This window comes from Salvelinus namaycush, chromosome 32 (assembly GCF_016432855.1).
Source record: "Salvelinus namaycush isolate Seneca chromosome 32, SaNama_1.0, whole genome shotgun sequence".
Lineage (NCBI taxonomy): Eukaryota > Metazoa > Chordata > Actinopteri > Salmoniformes > Salmonidae > Salvelinus > Salvelinus namaycush.
Genome location: NC_052338.1, coordinates 4,178,435 through 4,199,622, shown reverse-complemented (window position 1 = coordinate 4,199,622; position 21,188 = coordinate 4,178,435). Strand labels below are relative to the sequence as shown.

Sequence of the window (21,188 nt, the reverse complement as noted above, 5' to 3'; positions counted from 1 at the left end):
CTTTCCATTGATGGTTGTTTAATTTCATTAGTCATTTAGAATAATGAATCATTTATCAACATAAAAGTTCACTTTCCTAGATGAGGTTTATTCAATATTGTGCACCATCAAATTGAAAATATTGACACTTACAAATGTTAGTTTAAAATAGGTTGTTAGACTAGATATGGTTCATAAAAAGCGATTTAGGTCTGCCCAAACACCTGTTTCTCTCTGCATCTGTTGTCCAAGAAATGATGACAGTTTGTCACACACAGACACAGCATGTGCAATCTAATTCTATTGGCTAACAGCCATTTTCTGAGAAATCCTCACTTATCATACACAACTTACTAAGAGCCAAGCAACATATTCAAAGGATGGGGAGGTGGATTGTCCAAGTAACCATTTCAAGGATTCTTAATAATACATTTTTATTTATAATACATTCCCTTTCTTGATTCCTCTTGTAGGGCCCCCGTGCTGCACTAATCAGGAACACAGAGTTTATCAGGTCAGTCATATGCACCTCCCAAACTAATCTCTACAGTTTATAATATCCATATCTACAGTATACTTGTTCAAACAAATGTGACCCATTCAGGGGCTGGCGACAAAAGAAAAGTTTCATGTAACCACTATTCTAATGCATTTGATTCCTCTTGCCCTCGGTGACAGTGGCTTCACAGGTAAATGTTTATCGCCAGTTATGCCTGACTGGAGAATACAGGAGAAACGTTGGCACCAATTTCTCCCGTCCCGATTCAATAGCATAGATAGTCACATTGCCAGGGAAGTAGATGACATTACATACAAAACCTGCAGTCTGTAATGTACTGCAACTGGACGGAGAACCGATTCCATAGTGTGCGTTCTTCTGCATTTACAGACATATCATCATCGTCTAATAGATACAGTCAGAATACAGGTAGCTACTATTAGTTGTTGCATGCATATGATGTGTATTAAAAAAAACAACAGCAAAGTTTGATCGTATAGGAAAGTTGTAAAGTCATACTCCTGTCTACAGTAACGTTTGTCGTCGGTATTACGCACAAAACCCATTTCCACAATAGCACATCACAGTGTTAAGGAATATCAGGGAAGTACACTGTTGGGAGTACAAACATGCCTGTAATAGAACACCACTTTCTGTAGTTTGGTTCGAAACCCCACAGCAACATTTGACCTTTTGGAAGTCTTGGAAGATGCAGAGGGGAGGGACTGTGCTACGGGATGGTTCCCTTACCCCGAGGATAACCTGAAACTGGTTTTAATTGCAATGGAATACTAGGATGGACATTGTATATGACACAGGTCTACAGCTGAAAAGCAAAAGCTGGTGGCACTCAATTAAAAGGCCAGACATTGGAGTAACTGTTGTTTGGACACCCTATTAAGTCAGAATTAAGTCAAATTAATCTCTTCTGCCAAAGGGAATAAGCGATAGTTCACTCCACGATTTAAGTTGAGGTCAGACTTGGGCTAATGTCAAGAAGTCCAGGCCGTCTACTGTGTAGATCCAGCTCTGTGCCTCAAATCCAAATGAATTGTAAAGACAGGCACCCTCTAAAAATTATTAAGTTAGACAGTGCCTTTCTTTTCCAATCATTGGAGTTTGTCTCATCTTGACATTAGACCACTTGAGGGTTGAAAATGTCTTACATATTTTGATTTTGGAGTGAACTAAACCGTATCACTTTACAGGCAGCTGAGAAGGTCACTAGGATTTTTTGGGCCACTTAGCAGATTGACTTCACATTGCATTGACAGAGCCTTGCTGTGGTTACAGTGGATACCAGGCAGGATCAACATATTTGTGTACTTTGGTTTGATTTATTAGGGTTTAGACCTAGTTAGGAACTTTCTTTTAGACATTTGCTATAAAAGGCAGGCAATGCCAAACCTCCTCAGAATCCACAAAACGTGTGTGAGGGTCAAGCACTCAATATATTCGGCTACAAACATGATACAACAGAAGTTCCTATCAAGGCCGTGACGTGTATTCTCTGAGCCACATCATGTATGAACACTGTAATAAGCTATGAGAATATCTATGCGTTTGCTGTATTTGCGCATATCTAGCAGTAGCAGCATTTGTGAGACTTATCACTTCGGTTCACACGTCACCTTGAACACGCAATGACGCAATGTTGGTGTGGAAGTCTACAGTGTGTGTCATGTTAGGATAGGTGAGCAAAATAAAGCTTTTATGTGAAATGAAGCCGAGTGTAAGCATGGTGAAGAATCGATGGCAAGCACACATTGCTGAGGATGTCAAAGTGTTTCAAACCATAAATCCCTGTATGTTCCTTACATGGTATGTTTTGACAGTGCTTTACCTTCCAAAGTTGCCATGACTGCCATTCACCCGAGAAATGCTATGGTTTGTCACAGATAGTAGGCTATACGTTGCATTACTGGTTTCGTTCTATATCACTTAATGAGTTGTGCCTTCCGACAGGTTTGTCATTCGTCCTTCCTGGCTCGGTCGTTGGGGGACGCCCTCTGAAGCACCAGGAGGCCAGAGAACGTGAGGGAGATTCCCACCCACCACAACGCAATCTGGGTCTCCCCGAAGATAAGCTGCCCCAAAAAGGCCTGTGGCACAATACAGGTATTTCAATTTAGTGCAACATACATTACACTTTCTTCTCTGACAACACTTAAAAAGGAACATCTGTGTTACGTTTATTAATTCAAACCATACACTTGTAGGCTATTAGGCCTATACATTATTTACAAGTAATTTGAAGTGTCTTTTCCACAGGGAAACATACTTACGGAAGATATGAAGTTGGAAGCGGTAGTGGTCACAGTGGTTCGGGTGGAGGAGGAAGAGTACCGGAGCGCCTTGGCGAGGAACGTCCACATCACAGCATTACAGGTGAAGAGCAGCCCCCCACAAAGCAGCCTCAGTGGGATGTGGAGCTGAAGCAAACACACACAAACAACACGAATGAAAACTACATTGTTTTGGACTGGAGTCACATCAAATAGTTGAGCTGCATTCCATGGATTTGAGGCCTATTTTAGTTATTTTTCTTGATAGATATATATATTTTTTTTTACATGCATTTACCTAACGACTATACAAATAAATAATATGGCTAATAAATCAACCTTAAAATCATGTCACCACGTACCCAACGTCATGAAGGTCATTTTAAGCAGCCCAATTAACAATACGATATTGACATTGAATGGAAAATTGCCCATGTGTTAAACCAGACTCGCATTCGGCCGCAATAAATAAAATGATAGACTACACATATGAAAATATCTTCGTTTAACACAAACATATATGATGTAATACTGCACTAGGTATCTCGTTCAATCACGCGTGTACGACACGAGCTTGACACACAGCATGCGCCTGTCCAGCAGAGAGAGATGCTGATGCTGAGCGCAAGAGCTGGAATCTGGTCCCCTAAACTCATCACTGGAAAACCCAAACTTCCCTTCTCGCGGACGAATTGCTTTGCTAACAAATTGACATCTACATTATTCAAAGCCACCCAAATCCCATCGCGTTAATAATTCAGGCACTTAAACGGCGGCGATTCCTCACCCAGTCACAAGCGGTAGTTTCGTCAGGTTGTCTAAATTTCCGCTGCTCTCCCCATGTTCGTAGCCCCGTTTCACATACACCTTTTAGGTAATCGGCTCCAAGTGACAGCTTTGCAGATGAAGATGCGACAGCCCCGAGAAACCCCGCCAGAAGCGCATAGAAAACGCCGGGGAACATATTGACAACCGAGGCACATATTTTTCTAATCCATCACATTCCTACAGCGGTATTGAGTTGAGAGTGCGGGCAGAATCTGTAGGCTACTTCCTACCAACAACCGTCCCGAGGCAGCCACACCAATCAAAATACTTTGTCAGCGGGTAGGTGCACGACGTGGTTGGACAAAATAACTCCACAGCTGTGTAGCATTGTGGGATGAGTAGTTTATTCAGCGGCATCACGTGTTTAGGAATTCTGTTGATATTGGATAAGAATCTATTTCTTTCAGGAATCTTTAGGTCTGTGAGTGAGTTCTCGTCCCTCAAAGGCAAGACCCAATTAATCATAATATAAATCAAATTGTATTAGTCACTTGCGCCGAATACAACAAATGTAGACCTTACAGTGAAATGCTTACTTAGTGCCCCTAACCAACAATGCAGTTTAAAAAAATATGGATAAGAATAAGAAATAAAAGTAACAAGTAATTAAAGAGCAGCAGTAAAATAGCAATAGCGAGACTATATACAGGGGGGTAGCGGTGGGTAATATGTACATGTAGGTAGAGTTATTAGTGACTATGCAAAGATGATAACAACAGAGTAGCAGCGGTATAAAAGGGTGGGGTGGGGGGGGGAGGGGGGAATGCAAATAGTCTGGGTAGCCATTTGTTTAGATGTTCAGGAGTCTTATGGCTTGGGGGTAGAAGCTGTTTAGAAGCCTCTTGGACCTAGACTTGGCGCTCCGGTACTGTTTGCCATGCGGTAGCAGAGAGAACAGTCTATGACTAGGGTGGCTGGAGTCTTTGACAATTTTTAAGGTCGTCCTTCTACACCGCCTGGTATAGAGGTCCTGGATGGCTGGAAGCTTGGCCCCAGTGATGTACTGGGCCATTCGCACTACCCTCTGTATGACCTTGCGGTCGGAGGCCGAGCAGTTGCCATACCAGGCAGTGATGCAACCAGTCAGGATGCTCTCGATGGTGCAGCTGTAGAACATTTTGAGGATCTGAGGACCCATGCCAAATCTTTTCAGTCTCCCGAGGGGGAATAGGTTTTGTCGTGCCCTCTTTACGACTGTCTTGGTGTGCTTGGACTATGTTCGTTTGTTGGTGATGTGGACACCAAGGAACTTGAAGCTCTCAACCTGCTCCTCTACAGCCCCGTCGATGAGAATGGGGACGTTCCCGGTCCTCTTTTTCCTGTAGTCTACAATCATCTCCTTTGTCTTGATCACGTTGAGGGAGAGGTTCTTGTCCTGGCACCACACGGCCAGGTCTCTGACCTCCTCCCTATAGACTGTCTCTTCGTTGTCGGTGATCATCGGCAAACTTAATGATGGTGTTGGAGTCGTCCCTGGCCGTGCAGTCATGAGTGAACAGGGAGTACAGGAGGGGACTGAGCACGCACCATTGAAGGGCCCCTGTGTTGAGGATCAGCGTGGCGGATGTGTTGTTACCCACCCTTACCACCTGGGGGCGGCCCGTCAGAAAGTCCAGGATCCAGTTGCAGAGGGAGGTGTTTAGTCCCAGGGTCCTTAGCTTATTGATGAGCTTTAAAGGCACTATGTTGTTGAACGCTGAGCATCCGAGGCATTTAATATACCTTTAATTAGTATGATTAATATTCAGAATATTAAATTAAATTAAAAGCCAGACATTCTATTTTAGTCACAAAAATAATCATACATTAGGCCAGGGGTGGGCAACTCCAGTCCTCGGGGCCTGATTGGTGTCACACTTTTTCTCCATCCCTAGCAAACACAGCTGATTAATCAAATTGCATTCTAAACTGAAGATCATGATTAGTTGATTATTGGAGTCAGGTGTGTTAGCTGGGTCTGGGGCAAAACTGTGACACCAATCAGGCCGTCGAGCAGTGGCGGATTTAGGTATAGGTGACATGGGCAGCCACCCAGGGCAGCATCTTGCCGGGGCGGCCACAAAAAAAAATTGGAATGGTGACATTTACGCGATCGGGTTTTCTATCGCGCATTTGCACGTCACGTCAATGATATCATGTCCCCGTGTGGGACTGTGGCTCAATTAACCTTGTCGGAGTGGGCGCCCTGATTCTAGTTTGTGAGCTAGGCAGGTCACTGCCTGGAAAGATCTCCCACTCAGAAGTACGAGATGGGGAGGGGAGCGGGGGTAGGTTGACCTCAGGTCTCCCCACTGGAAGCCCGAGGTTGTGGGAGCAGGGGAATATATCAAATCGTTCACCTGTAACTTTGTACAAGGTGGGGTTCGCCCAGGGAGCCATACAAGCTAGAACCGCCACTGCCCTCGAGGACTGGAATTGCCCACCCCTGCATTAGGCAATAGGCAGGTTAGCCTTACAGCCTACTACTTTCTTAATCTACTCGATTTTAATGTTGGGTGGAGTGGAGGATCAATGCTAATGTAATGTCTTTGAGTGGGGCAAGGCAGGGCTACTCTCAGTAAATCAGCCCAGTAGCCTATATTGCATGCACACACACACTCACTCACTCACACAGCCCAATCCTGATCCAGACAGTGGGGCCCTCAGAATAAATGTCCCCTTCAGCATACTGATGACATGGATCATAGAGGTTCATTACCTAAAAACTCCACCTGATTCCATCCCAAATGGCACCCTATTCCTAATATAGTGCACTTCTTTTTTTCAAAATAAGTGCACCCCATAGGAATAGGGTGCCGTTTAGGACGCATGCCCTGTCTCCTCAACAAGTGGAGGGGAGAGTGACGGCACTTAGTTCAGCCATATCTCTGCCCTTCAGATTGATGGAGCTGTCACAGAGGGAACTGGGAGAAGACTTGAAATCCTCATTATGTGCAGACAGAGAGGGAATAAAGTATCCGCTCCTCCCATTTCTTATCTATTATCAAAGAAGAATCTTATCTGTATTACAGATTTGAGACTGTATGAGATCGATCTAAGATACCCCATCTGAAACAATGATTTATTTATTTTTTATTTACCCTTTATTTAACTAGACAAGTCAGATAAGAACAAATTCTTATTTACAATGACGGCCAAACCCGGAGATGCTGGGCCAATTTTGCGCCGCCCTATGGGACTCCAATCACGGCCGGATGTGATACAGCCTGGAATCGAACCAAGGTGTCTGTAGTGACGCCTCAAGCACTGAGATGCAGTGCCTTTGACCTCTGCGCCCCTTGGGAGCCCAAACATGAACCTAACAATGCTATGAATGCTTTCCAAGGACCATCAGAATAACACTGGGCCACTGTTTTTCTCAGCTGTGTCAAGTAGTTTACTTTTGTATGGATTTTTGCACAGTGCCTATTTAATTAATAATTCTAAGGTCACAAATTGTTATAGACTCAAGCTGAAACAAACCTTATCCATCCATTCCCATTATTTAACTGATCCTACCTCTGGCCAGTAGATGTCTCTAATGTTCTTCAAGCAACAGCATATCTACAGAAATCAAGCAGTTAATGAGTTTTGAATGCAGACATCTTCCTCAAATGTATGCAAGTCAGCATGTAAACCTAGAATATGTGATGCACTTCAGAAGTGACTGCTTGGATAAACTGATAAACATGCAGAAAATATTTCTGAAACTGACTGTTGTTATTATCAGTCATGTATCATAAAAAATATTACCTCAAATAAATGTGATTATAAACTACTGGTGGTTTGATTACTTCAGGTATTTTATCTCAAATATTTCCCTATTTTATCTGTAATATCTATTATCTCACCATTATGTTATTTGTGACTAGTCACGTCAAAGCTCTCCTCTCATTAGGCCATTAGGTTCATTCTCCATCATCATGTCTCACTGGGGCCTCTTGACAGAGACAAGTCTCACCAGCCAGTCATTAGCAAGTCATCATCGCCACCCTCAGAAAATAATACATTTTAAATCAAGGGGCCAATTAAATGTCATCTTCACATTTGAATGTGCATGCTTGTGGAGAGTGTACGGCTGTGTACCAAATGGCACCTTATTCCCTATATATGGGCCCTGTTCAAATGTAGTGGACTAGACACTGAGTGTACAAAACATAAGGAACACCTGCTCTTTCCATGACCAGGTGAATCCAGGTGAAAGGTATGATCCCTTGTTGATCTCACCTGCTAAATCCACTTCAATCAGTGTAGATGAAGGGGGAGGAGATAGGTTAAGGAAGGATTTTTAACCCTCGAGACAATTGAGGCATGGATTGTGTGCCATTCAGAGGGTGAATGGGCAAGACAAAATATTGAAGTGCCTTTGAACAGGTTATGGTAGTAGGTGCCAGGCGCACCGGTTTGAGTGTGTCAAGAACTACAACAGTTTCCTGTGTGTCTCAAGAATGGTCCACCACCCAAAGGACATCCAGACAACTTGACACAACTGTGGGAAGCATTGGAGTCAACATGGGCCAATATCCCTGTAGAACGCTTTCGACAACTTGTAGCGTCCATATTCTGAAGGCAAAAGGGAGTTTAACCCAATATTAGGAACGTGTTCCTAATGTTTTGTACACTCAGTGTATAGTTTATAGGGTGCCCTTTTGGACACAGATTATGACTCACTGAGGTGTCGAGAGAAAGCTCTAATTGGGATCCTGTTCTTGTTCATTGGGAGATAAGAGTCCACAGAGAACAAACTAACGCTCACAACTGAGGACCTGTCATGGAGCTTCCTATCGATATCCATTAGCTGAAAAGGCAGCCATGTTTTCCGTTTACAATCCTAACTTTACAGGACGGGCTAACTAGACTGACTTCAAGGTGAAGGGACCAAGATCATTCGTAAACTACAACTTTGACCTTAACCTTTGCCTCAGTATATGGGGCCAATTTAAATTTCATATTAAATGAGGCAATCTTTTATTTTTGTATTTTTTTGGGGGGGGGGTAGATCAGCTTTAATATTACAGATAGATTGTAGCTTCCTTCAAATCAAATCAAATTTTATTGGTCACATACACATGGTTAGCAGATGTTAATGCGAGCGTAGCGAAATGCTTGTGCTTATAGTTCCGACAGTGCAGTAATATCTAACAAGTAATCTAACAATTGCACAACAACTACTTAATACACACAAATATAAAGGGATGGAATAATAAGGGATGGAATGCAACTTTTCAGGGAAGTCAGGAACCAATACACACCGTCAGTTAGGAAAGCAAAGGCTAGCTTTTTCAAACAGAAATTTGCATCCTGCAGCACTAATTCCAAAAAGTTCTGGGACACTAAAGTCCAAGAGTACCTCCTCCCAGCTGCCCACTGCACTGAGACTAGGAAACACTGTCACCACTGATATATCCACGATAATCGAGAATTTCATTAAGCATTTCTCTACGGCTGGCCATGCTTTCCACCTGGCTACCCCAACAGCTCTGCACCCCCCGCAGCAACTGGCCCAATACCCCCCCCCCCCCCCCCCCCCCCACGCTTCTCCTTCACCCAAATCCATACAGCTGATGTTCTGAAAGAGCTGCAAAATCTGGAACCCTACAAATCAGCTGGGCTAGACAATCTGGACCCTCTCTTCCTAAAATTATCCGCCCCCATTGTTGCAATCCCTATTACTAGTCTGACTCTGTCAATCACCGTATTCTTATCGACAGACTCAACAGCCTTGGTTTCTCTAATGACTGCCTCGCCTGGTTCACTAGCTACTTCTCAGATAGAGTTCAGTGTGTCAAATCGGAGGGCTTGTTGTCCGGACCTCTGGCAGTCTCTATGGGGGTGCCACAGGGTTCAATTCTCAGGCCGACTCTTTTCTCTGTATATATCAATGATGTCGCTCTTGCTGCGGGTGATTCTTTGATCCACCTCTACGCAGATGGCACCATTCTGTATACATCTGGCCCTTCTTTGGACACTGTGTTAACAAACCTCTAAACGAGCTTCAACGCCATACAACACTCCTTCCGTGGCCTCCAACTGCTCTTAAATGCTAGTAAAACGAAATGCTTGTTCTTCAACCGATCGCTGCCCGCACCCGCCCGCCCGACTAGCATCACTACTCTGGACGGTTCTGACTTAGAATATGTGGACAACTATAAATACCTCGGTGTCTGGCTAGACTGTAAACTCTCCTTCCAGACTCACATTGAGCATCTCCAATCCAAATTTAAATCTAGAATCGGCTTCCTATTTCGCAACAAAGCCTCCTTCACTCATGCTGCCAAACATACCCTCGTAAAACTGACTATCCTACCGATCCTTGACTTCGGCGATTGTCATTTACAAAATAGCCTCCAACACTCTACTCAGCAAATTGGATGCAGTCTATCACAGTGCCATCCGTTTTGTCACCAAAGCCCCATATACTACCCACCACTCCGACCTGTATGCTCTCGTTGGCTGGCCCTCGCTACATATTCGTCGCCAAACCCACTGGCTCCAGGTCATCTATAATTCTCTGCTAGGTAAAGGACCGACTTTTGGAAACCGTGACCTAGAGTACCATGTGATAATAGAGTACATCCCAATACGGCCCATTCTGTCTTGATATACCCCAGAATGCTGACATGTATAACCTTTGACCTCCCAGGATGGGCCCTTGGAGATAGCATTACCATTCCTATCGTTTCATACCTTCATTTGTTTATACCTTATTAAATGTCCTTAGTTTTCAAAGATTGTCCCTGGGTAATAAAATGTCCTACCCACATTCCTGTTGGCCCAATTAACCACATATTGGTCATAACATTAATGCCAGGGATAACCACATTTAGCCAGCCACCTCCGATAAGTGGTTATCATACCAAAATATAACCCACAGACATGGACCTTCATGAAAATCTTAGTAGACTTTGTCACCCCCAAAGTGGACAAATATGTGAAATTTGGCCCTCTAGCCATGGACTAAATGGGCCATTCTAGAGTAGAATCTACTGTCTGAATGTTCCATTTCGGTGACTGCCAAGTTCTCAAAGTTTGTTGGCAAGGTCTGTGCTCGTAAAGGAGTTATATGGTGCCTGACACGGGCAGCAACTGAGACAACCTCAAGGTCTCTGTTGGTTTGCAAACCTGCAGTGATAACAGAAGTGCCGTGTAAGCACTCTTCGTTGTATAGTCATTTCTTACAAGCACCAATGTGTGTTCTGTATACAACAGCCAAATGGAAAAGGAACAAGGATAACATGTATATAAGGAAGGTGGCTGAAATTTAACAGAATCCCAGTCAATGTGATCACATTTCAGACACCTTGTCTGATGCTATCCCTGTCCTTGTCAGGCTACTTGAGAAATCTCTCTCTCTCTCTATTCAATTCGTTGGCATGGGGAACATGTGTTTACATTGCCAAAGCAAGTGAAATAGATAATAAACTAAAGTGAAATTAACAATAAAAATGAACAGTAAACATTACACTCAAAAGTTCCAATGGAATAGAGTCATAACAAATGTCATATTATGTCTATATACAGTGTTGTAACGATGTGCAAATAGTTAAAGTACAAAAGGGACAATAAATAAACATAAATATGGGTTGTATTTACAATGGTGCTTGTTCTTCACCGGTTGACCTTTTCTTGTGGCAACAGGTCACAAATCTTGCTGCTGACTGCACACTGTGCTATTTCACAAATAGATAGGTGTGTTTATCAAATGTTGGATTTGTTTTCGAGTTCTTTGTGGCTCTGTGCAATCTGAGGGAAGTATTTATCTCTAATATGGTCATACATTTGGCAGGAATTTAGGAAGTGCAGCTCAGTTTCCACCTCATTTTGTGGGCAGTGTGCACATAGCCTGTCTTCTCTTGAGAGCCAGGTCTGCCTACGGTGACTTTTTCAATAGCAATGCTATGCTCACTGAGTCTGTACATAGTCAAAGCTTTCCTTAATTGTGAGTCAGTCACAGTGGTCAGGTATTCTGCCACTGTGTACTCTCTGTTTAGGGCCAAATAGCATTCTAGTTTGCTCTGTTTTGTTGTTGTTAATTCTTTCCAATGTGTCAGGGAATTGATTTGGTTGGGTCTAATTGTGTTGCTGTCCTGAGGCTCTGTGGGGTCTGTTTGTGTTTGTGAACAGAGCCCCAGGACCAGCTTGCTTAGGGGACTCTTCTCCAGGTTAATCTCTCTCTCAGCTCTCTCTCTTTCGCTCTCTTTTACATCTACTCCCGCTATCCAGCTCCGGCGCTCGACGTCACCGGACTACTAACCACCGGTCCTGGCAACCCATCTTTACTCACACCTGGCAACCATCATTACGCACACCTGCGTCCTATCATCAGTCACACCAGGACTTCATTACTACTTTCATTACTTACCATTTATCTAGCACTCTGTTTTGTCAGTCATCAGGTAGTGTTGTTTGTGTTTCCATGTCAGACGCTTCTCTTGTTTTGTATCGTTCCATGTTCATTATCATTAAACTCACTAACTGCACCTGCTTCCTGACTCCCTGCGTCTACGTTACACACTCTCTCTCTCTCTCTCTCTCTCATATTTTTGGGGGAGTAGAACTTGAAATCCAGACAACAGTTAGCGTAATATTGTGATTGAATCTTTATGTAGTGATAATCACTTTCATTTTAATGTAGCAAATGGATGGTAAGTGTAATTTTGTTATTCTCTGGGTCATGCAGCTCACTGAAAGACTTGACATCTGGTCATGTGAGGCCTGCCAAAGATTGTGGATGTTTGCTCTACACATGCATTATTCACAAAGCCTACCACACTCCACAGTAAGTACTCAATGGATTAGAGGGGGCTACTGACCCTGCATACTGACAAGGTGTGTGTGAATGTGCGTGTGCATTTGTGTATGCATGCCTATACGGGTGAAGGGTGGAACCATGAATATACATTACGACTGCTAGCAGAGGAATGAAGGGTTTTATGAATGCAGGGGATGAACAGGAAGACTGAGCAATTCATCTACCCAGTCCTCTTGTGTCAAGAACCCATGGTAAATCAAAGGTATGAAGGCCAGCATGCCACTGCATCTTCCACAGGGAGACTGGAACTACGTTCCAAATGGAACCCTATTCCCGATATAGTGCGCTACTTTTGACCAGGGCCATGGGGCTCTGGTCAAAAGTAGTGCACGATATAGGGAATCAGATACCATTTGGGACACAGATGTATGTCTATGCTCTGTAAATCAACAATAGGCCTAAACCATTTACTGAATATCTATGAAATCATACTCCCCTCCCCCACACACCATGGGGTGTGTTCATGCCTAAATCTTCCAACATCAAGATGACAGGACTTGTTTGATTAGATGGAGTCTGTGGACTAAGATTTCTTAGTTGTAAGAACTTAACCCAATTTCTTCTTGGAATTTATTGAATGACAGTGCAGAGTCTTTATAGTACATATTGTTAAAAATTCACAATGCCACTTAAGAACAAGGACTTAGGTATTGTCATTAAATGCTGGAGGTAATGTGGGGTTGTTCCACATAATGGTGCCTGGCATTATGGGTTTCTTCCATTTCATGAATTGAAGTACATTTTTCCAAGCACAAATTGAATTGAAAATCATTTGATTGTCATTTTTTTTTCTTTAGAGCCTTGGACCCAAAGTAGTGAATATATTTGAAATCATAGGGCATCACATTTATGTCTTCAATACTACTCCAAGCACAAGGATAGTCTGCTGTCCATTGTTTAAGTGAACGAGGTTGTGTGGCCCAGAAATACATTTTCATATGAGGTAGTCCGACACCTCCAGCTTTATAAGGTAAGTGTAAAACATTCAATTTTACTCGAGGTCTTTCCATTCCAAATAAAGTGGGAGAGTACATCTATAAGAGCTTTGCACACCGGGATTGTACAATATTTGCCCATTATTCTTTAAAAAATTATTCAAGCCCTGTCAAGTTGGTTGTTGATCATTGCTAGACAGCCATTTTTTAAGTCTTGCCATTGATTTTCATGCCGATTTAAGTCAAAACTGTAACTAGGCAACTCAGGAACATTCAATGTCGTCTTGGTAAGCAACTCAAGTGTATATTTGGCCTTATGTTGAAAGATGCATTTGTCTCCCAGTGTCTGTTGGAAGCAGACTGAACCAGGTTTCCTCTAGGATTTTGCCTATCCTTAGCTCTATTCCGTGTCTTTTTATCCTAAATAACTCCCTAGTCCTTGCCGATGACAAGCATATCCATAACATGATGCAACCACGACCATGTTTGAAAATGTGAAGAGTGGTACTCAGTGATGTATGGTGTTGGATTTGCCCCAAACATAATGCTTTGTATTCAGTAGATAAAGTTAATTTCTTTGCAAAATGTTTTGGAGTTTTACTTCAGTGCCTTATTGCAAACAGGATGCATGTTTTGGAATATTTTTATTCTGTACAAGCTTCTTTCTTTTCACTCTGTCATTTAGGTTAGTATTGTGGAGTAACCAGTGCCTATTTAAGCTTGTAAATCTTGGTGGGGCAAAGTAAACGATTTTTTGTAGATGCATGCCAGCAAAGCCACTACACAACACAACACTACAGAATACATTAATTGCACTATAACGGTGACAAATGGTGCCCACAAACTGTTAGGGCCTACAGCAGTCCCAACAGTCCCAACCACTGCTACACCTTGCTATCAGTGGAGCCTTGTCTGGCATCGAAACAGTTCATTCAGCCTCATTTAATGCTTTAAAGAAAACATAGCTGATATGGCTGACTTGCTTAAAGCACATGTGGTTTCTACTGATAATTGAGATGTACAAACTATGGCATAGGGGGATGACGAGAGGATAAGAGGCAATCCGTAATTTCAATTAAGACATTAATGAGCGAGCTAGGACGGACGAAGTTAATATGAATATTTGTTCAGCAATTTTTAAATGTACTGCGACAGAATTCAGAACATGGGCCGTTCTTACAGTATTCTCCCTGTACACCAAGTCAGAACCATAGGATAAATAGAGAGCGTATAAGCAGACAATGAAAGCTCTTACAATATTCAATGATGACATTTCTCTAAAACAGGCTATAGGCTAAATGTGCACCACCAAGTCAGAACAGTATGTTAAGTTATGAGGTGAAAAGGGACCAAATTATTAAGGTGAGGCACATGGGCTACTAACAGCTTACTACACAACACACACTCAGTATTACTTTTTTAGCTACGGTATACATATCTCGCTGGCATATTACATCATTTATACAGCAGCATACAATGCATTTTTGGACACACCTTGTTGTGCTGTGCTCACTTGAACAGGTAGGTGGCTCGGCAGTCCTTCGTGGGCAAATTTTGTCATCAAACATTATCATTAAATTCTGGCATTCTCTGGACTTATGGTGCTTTCAAAACAACTGGGATATCGGAAAAAAACAAGGTTGAATCATGATGTCAGTGATCTTTAGGCCCGAGTTCCCGACTTGGAATTCCTAGTTGGATAACCGTTCAAAACGTATTTTCCCAGTCGTAGCTTGTTCCCTGTTGTCTTGAACTCTCTGAAGTCTGAGATTTCCCAGTTCCGAGTTTCCAGTTGTTTTGAACGCGGCAGACGTCATGCTGGATTGACAGCATGGCCAGTGTTGAATGTTTGTCCTTTTAAGCTTGGAAAAGAGACCCTTAAACCCAGACTTGGACCACACACCCACTCCAATGAATATCAGGCCACTGATTGCTTTCAAATCACTCATTGTTGAATTTGCGATTTCCAACTTGTTGTGTAATGTTCATGTCCAATGGTCGATGAGCACCGATACGTTTTATTTATAATTTCTCTTCGTCATTTCTCTTCACATGACAAGGATAGAAAAGGATTTGCCAGTAGATTGTCGACTTGATTCATGATGGTGACTGCTAGCTAAGATTTTGAAAGTATGATGTTGACATGACCAGTCCAATCAAATATCTACAGTAGATACTGTATCCTTCCCCAGATCTGTGCCTGCACACAATCCTGTCTTGGAGCTCTACGGACAATTCCTTCGACCTCCTGATTTTGGTTTTGCTCTGACATGCACTATCAACTGTGGGACCTTATATAGACAGGTGTGTGCCTTTCCAAATTATGTCCAATCAATTGAATTTACCACAGGTGGACTCCAGTCAAGTTGTAGAAACATCTCAAGAATGATCAATGGAAACAGGATGCACCTGAGTTCAATTTTGAGTCTCATAGCAAAGGGTCTGAATAGTTATGTAAATAAGGTATTTCTGTTTTTATTTTTAATACATTTGAAAAAATGTCTAAAAAACTGTTTTTGCTTTGTCATTACAGGGTATTGTGTGTAGATTGATGAGGGGGAAAAAATATTCAATACATTTTAGAATAAGGCTGTAACGTAACAAAATGTGGAAAAAGGGAAGGGGTCTGAATACTTTCCAAATGCACTGTCAATGTATGGTTGAGGGGAGGTTACTGTAGCTACTGTAAAACAAACTTCCAAACTTCCTCCACCAGAGGCACCATCATATGGTAGCCTAAAACTTTTCTAATTCCTTATGAGTAAATATTATGGTCTTCTAGTAGAAGAGTGTATAAAAGTGTAGTAGTCTTATTTGTGTTGAAATATGCGATACAACCGCTCCACACTCCAAAGTAATAAGGTTGATATAGTAGTCTGTCAAAGTAATCAGACCAGACAGATATTTTCATATTTTTTACTTTGACTATATTTCACCGCTTCAATTAAGTAAAACGTTTTAAACTTCTTGCATTACCACAACAATACTTTCAAAGAGCTGAAGCAAGTCACACACTTTTTTTTTTCTTTTTTCTTCATGGAAAATTACTATTTAATTTGAACCATGTTGTCAGATACGATATGTCTGAGAATACCGTTCATTTACTGTGATTGAGATAGGCTACCCCTAAAAATAAAATGTGCATTAGCCTATTTAGGCCTACATCATATGGATGAATACCACGTGAATTAGTTGTATAGCTGATTGGAATTACTAGAAAATAATATTATTCAGCTATTTTGGGGATGATGATGGTGAGCGGTGCGCTTCGGGGCATTCTGTAGCTGTGTTCTTGGTTGTGATGTGTAATAAGATTGGACTGTTATATGAGGGGGTTGGTTGAGAGAGTCAGGAGAGGGGGTGTCTGCACTGTGATTTCCCAATGAAACGTAAACGTTAGAGCGCCACGGTGATTCCGTCGCAGCAGCAAGGGAACTACAGCAGTGCTCTTCATGCGGGAAATTATGCCTGGTTTCTTGGGCAGAGAGGGACGCTCAAATCACCAGGGAAACATGAATATTACATATTTAACCTTTTGATTTAGGCCAGTAGACATACATTACTGTGTTTACCACAATGTTCTAGCAAAAAATTATCCTTGCTGTGCTCGACTCCGTCTGTCCCGTCGTCAGTATGGAGAAGACGATCTCCAGTCCGCATCCTGGGACAAATAAAACGAACTCTGGTTCACTGCTGTCGGACAAGGGGAATTCGGCGAGAAAGATCGGACGAGCTGGTTCTCACAGCCCCGGCTCGGCTTCACTTGGGAGCGGGGCCGGTGGAGGAGTGAGTCGGGGAGGTTTATTGGGAAACAGTATGCATTTTCAGCAAGCGTGTAAGCGTCAGTTAGAAGGAGTGTTGAGCAAATACACAAACTTAATTCAAGGATGGCAGAACAGGTAAGCAGCACTTTAAATCACGAGGTTCTTACCCACTGGTCAAAAACTGGTTGAATCAACGTTGTTTCCACGTCATTTCAACCCCATAAATCTATGTGACATTGAATCGACGTGGAAAACTGATTGGATTTGCAAAAAGTAATCAATGTAAGGGCATTTCGTCATGGTTTCCATCAAACTTTTAACCTAAATCCAATGACATTGTGAGATTTTTTTGTTGGTTAAACGTTGAATTCACATTGGTTGACAACTCACTCAAATGTAAATCAAAACTAGACGTTGAACTGACGTCTGTGCCCAGTGGGTAGTGTCATAAAGTGTAATGTTCCTTGGTGCATACATGCTGTTAGTTTTTCCTCCACCTTGTACTGCAAAGGTCAGTCGTGTGTGGAGTGATAACGTGTCACTGTTTCAAAGGCTACAAGGTTGCAGCCATAGACTATAAAATTGAAACATTATAATTTTGCCAGCTACAGAGCCTGTGCATATTGGATAACAATAAAGTTGCTCATGCATGATTTAGCATTTGTAGGCCTTCCCTGCATAGTCAACATCTCTAACGCATAGATACTGGGGCAGGCCTTCTCTACAACCAGTGGCGATTTTTAGCTGGTAAATCTTGGTGGGGCAAACCCCCCCCATATTTTTTTTTTTTAGGTGCATGCCAGCAAAGACACTACACAACCCCTAACAATGCATTCATTGCACTATAACAGTGACAAACAGTGCCCAGAAACTGTTAGGGCCTACATAAAGCTGTCCCAACACCTTACCACTGCTAGACCTGGCTATCTTACAGTATTCTCCCTGTACACCAAGTCAGAACCGTAGGATAAATAAAGGGGGAATTTAAGCAGACAATGAAAGCTCTTACAATATTTTATGTTTACATTTCTCTAAAATAGGCTAAATGTTCACCACCAAGTCAGAACGGTTGGCGAAATTATGAGGTTGAGGCACATGGGCTACTAACAGCTCAATACATAACATACACTTAGTATTACTTTCTTAGCTACAGTGTACATATCTCCCTAGCATATTACATAATTTATGCCGCTGCATACCAGATATTTTTGGACTCACCTTGCTGTGCTGTGCTCACTTGAACAGGAAGTTGGTGCAACGGTCCTTCATGGGCAAATTTTGTAATCAAACTTTTATCAAAGTCTGGCATTCTCTGGAATTATGGTTCTTTCAAGACAACTGGGAACTAGAAAAAAAAACAAGGTTGAATCATGATGACGTCAGTGAAAGAGACACGGGTTCCCAACTTGCAATTTCGATTTGGATGACCGCTCAAAATGCATTTTCCCAGTTGGAGCTAGTTTTTTAACGAGTTCCCAGTTTTCTTGAACTCTCTGAAGTCAGTTTTCCCAGTTCCGAGTTTCCAGTTGTTTTGAGCGCGGCAGAAGTCATGCTGGATTGACAGCATGGCCAATGTTGAATGTTTATCCTTTTTAAGTATGGAAAAGAGACCCTTAAACCCAGTATTGGACCACACACCCACTCCACTGAATAGCAGGCTAGTGATTGCTTTGCAATGTTTGCAGTTAGCCACTGATTCCTTCCAAACCACTCATTGTTGAATTTGCGATTTCCAACTTGTTGTGTAATGTTCATAGTCGTTTTATCTATAATTTCTCTTCATTTGAAAAGGATTTGCCCGTAGATTGTCGACTTGATTCATGATGACTGCTAGCAAAGATTTTGAAAGTATGATGTTGACTTGATCAGTCCAATCAAAGCTACAGTAGATATAACATGATTTGACATCATTTTATCTGTGGCCAATGACCTTGAGCCATCTTGGATGGGCACTTCCAATGTAACTCTATGGCAGCACCCATAGTGCTTGAATTTTCTAGCTCTACCCTTAGATTTTTCAGTGACGTAGTGTCCCCATGAGTGACAGAACACTGAGCCAATCACGGCGCAACTAGAGAACATTACCAACCCCCACGCTCTGTATATTCTGCTGCCTGCCCCACCACCACAAAGCACTGAGCTAGGCTGAAACACCTGCATTTTGGAGCTGCCTTAAGAAAGAAAAAAGAGACCGTGTTTGTATGCGGCTTTATTAACTTAAAAAAAAAAAAAAACATTTTATTTGACATTGTTTGCAAAGTGATATGTGACACACATTAATTCCAAAATAACATGCAAAACAGGCACACAAAAAATGTGTGTATGTACACTACCGGTCAAAAGGGTTTCATTATTTGTATTATTTTCTACATTGTAGAATAATAGTGAAGACGTCAAAACTATGAAATAATACATGGAATCATGTAGTAACCAAAAAAGTGTTAAACAAATCAAAATATATTTTATATTTGAGGTTCTTCAAATAGCCACCCTTTGCCTTGACAGCTCTGCACACTCTTTGGCATTCTCTCAACCAGCTTCATGAGGTAGTCACCTGGAATGCATTTCAATTAACAATGTGCCTTGTTAAAAGTACATTTTTAGAATTTCTTTCCTTAATGTGTTTGAGACAATCAGTTGTGTTGTGTCAAGGTAGCCCTATTTGGTAAAAGACCAAGTCCATATTATGGCAAGAACAGCTCAAATAAGCAAAGAGAAACAACAGTCCATCATTACTTTCAGACATGAAGGTCAGTCAATATGGAAAATGTCAAGAACATTCTTCAAGTGCAGTCGTGAAAAAGTGCAGTCGTGAAACTGGCTCTCATGAGGACCGCCACAGGAAAGGAAGACCCAGAGTTACCTCTGCTGCAGAGGACAAGTTCATTGGTTACCAGCCTCAGAAATTGCAGCCCAAATAAATGCTTCACAGAGTTCAAGTAACAGACACATCTCAACATCAACTGTTCAGAGGAGACTGCGTGAATCAGGCCTTCGTGGTCAAATTGCTGCAAAGAAACCACTACTAAAGAACACAAATAAGAAGAAGAGACTTGCTTGGGCCAAGAAACACGACCAATGGACATTAGACCGGTGGAAATCTGTCCTTTGGTCTGATGAGTCCAAATTTGAGATTTTTGATTCCTTTGTGAGACGCAGAGTAGGTGAACGGATGATCTCAAATATAAAAAAATTCTCAAATATATAAAATATATTTTGCTTTGTTTAACACTTTTTATGGTTACTACAAGCAATACAACTGGCCATCTTTAGACTAGTTGAGTATCTGGAGCATCAGCATTTGTGGGTTCGATTTACAGGCTCAAATGTCCAGAAACAAAGAACTTTCTTCTGAAACTCGTCAGTCTATTCTTGTTCTGAGAAATGAAAGCTATTCCATGCGAGAAATTGCCAAGAAACTGAAGATCTCGTACAACGCTGTGTACTACTCCCGTCACAGAACAGCACAAACTGGCTCTAACCAGAATAGAAAGAGGAGTGGGAGGCCCCGGTGCACAACTGAGCAAGAGGACAAGTACATTAGAGTTTCTAGTTTGAGAAACAGACGCCTCACAAATCCTCAGCTGGCAGCTTCATTAAATAGCACCTGCAAAACACCAGTCTCAACATCAAGAGTGAAGAGGTGACTCCAGGATGCTGGCCTTTTATGCAGAGTTTCCAAGAAAAAGCCAATAAAAGATTAAGATGAGCAAAAGAACACACACTGGACAGAGGAACTCTGCCTAGAAGGCCAGCATCCCAGAGTGGCCTCTTCACTGTTACATTACATTACATTAAAGTCATTTAGCAGACGCTCTTATCCAGAGCGACTTACAAATTGGAAAGTTCATACATATTCATCCTGGTCCCCCCGTGGGAATTGAACCCTGGTCCCCCCGTGGGAAATGAACCCACAACCCTGGCGTTGCAAGCGCCATGCTCTACCAACTGAGCCACACGGGACCACGTTGATGTTGAGACTGGTGTTTTGCGGGTACTGTTTAATGAAGCTGCCAGTTGAGAACTTGAGAAACTTTGTTTCTGGACGAAGAAGTCGTCATGACAGAGAAAAGGTTTATGGTCATAGTGCCTAATTGGCCACTTGAA

General features: G+C 42.2%; 1 protein-coding gene across 1 annotated transcript; it reads right to left on the bottom strand.

The window, feature by feature from the left end:
* Nucleotides 1-2,268: 2,268 nt before the first annotated feature.
* LOC120026879 (transmembrane protein 42-like) lies at nucleotides 2,269-3,815 on the bottom strand. The gene is made up of 3 exons (XM_038971609.1): nucleotides 3,551-3,815; nucleotides 2,764-2,910; nucleotides 2,269-2,580 (listed from the first exon to the last, which is right to left on the bottom strand). The coding sequence occupies exons 1-3, from the start codon at nucleotides 3,725-3,727 to the stop codon at nucleotides 2,449-2,451; spliced, it is 456 nt and encodes a 151-aa protein (XP_038827537.1). The 5' UTR covers nucleotides 3,728-3,815; the 3' UTR covers nucleotides 2,269-2,448.
* Nucleotides 3,816-21,188: the final 17,373 nt, after the last annotated feature.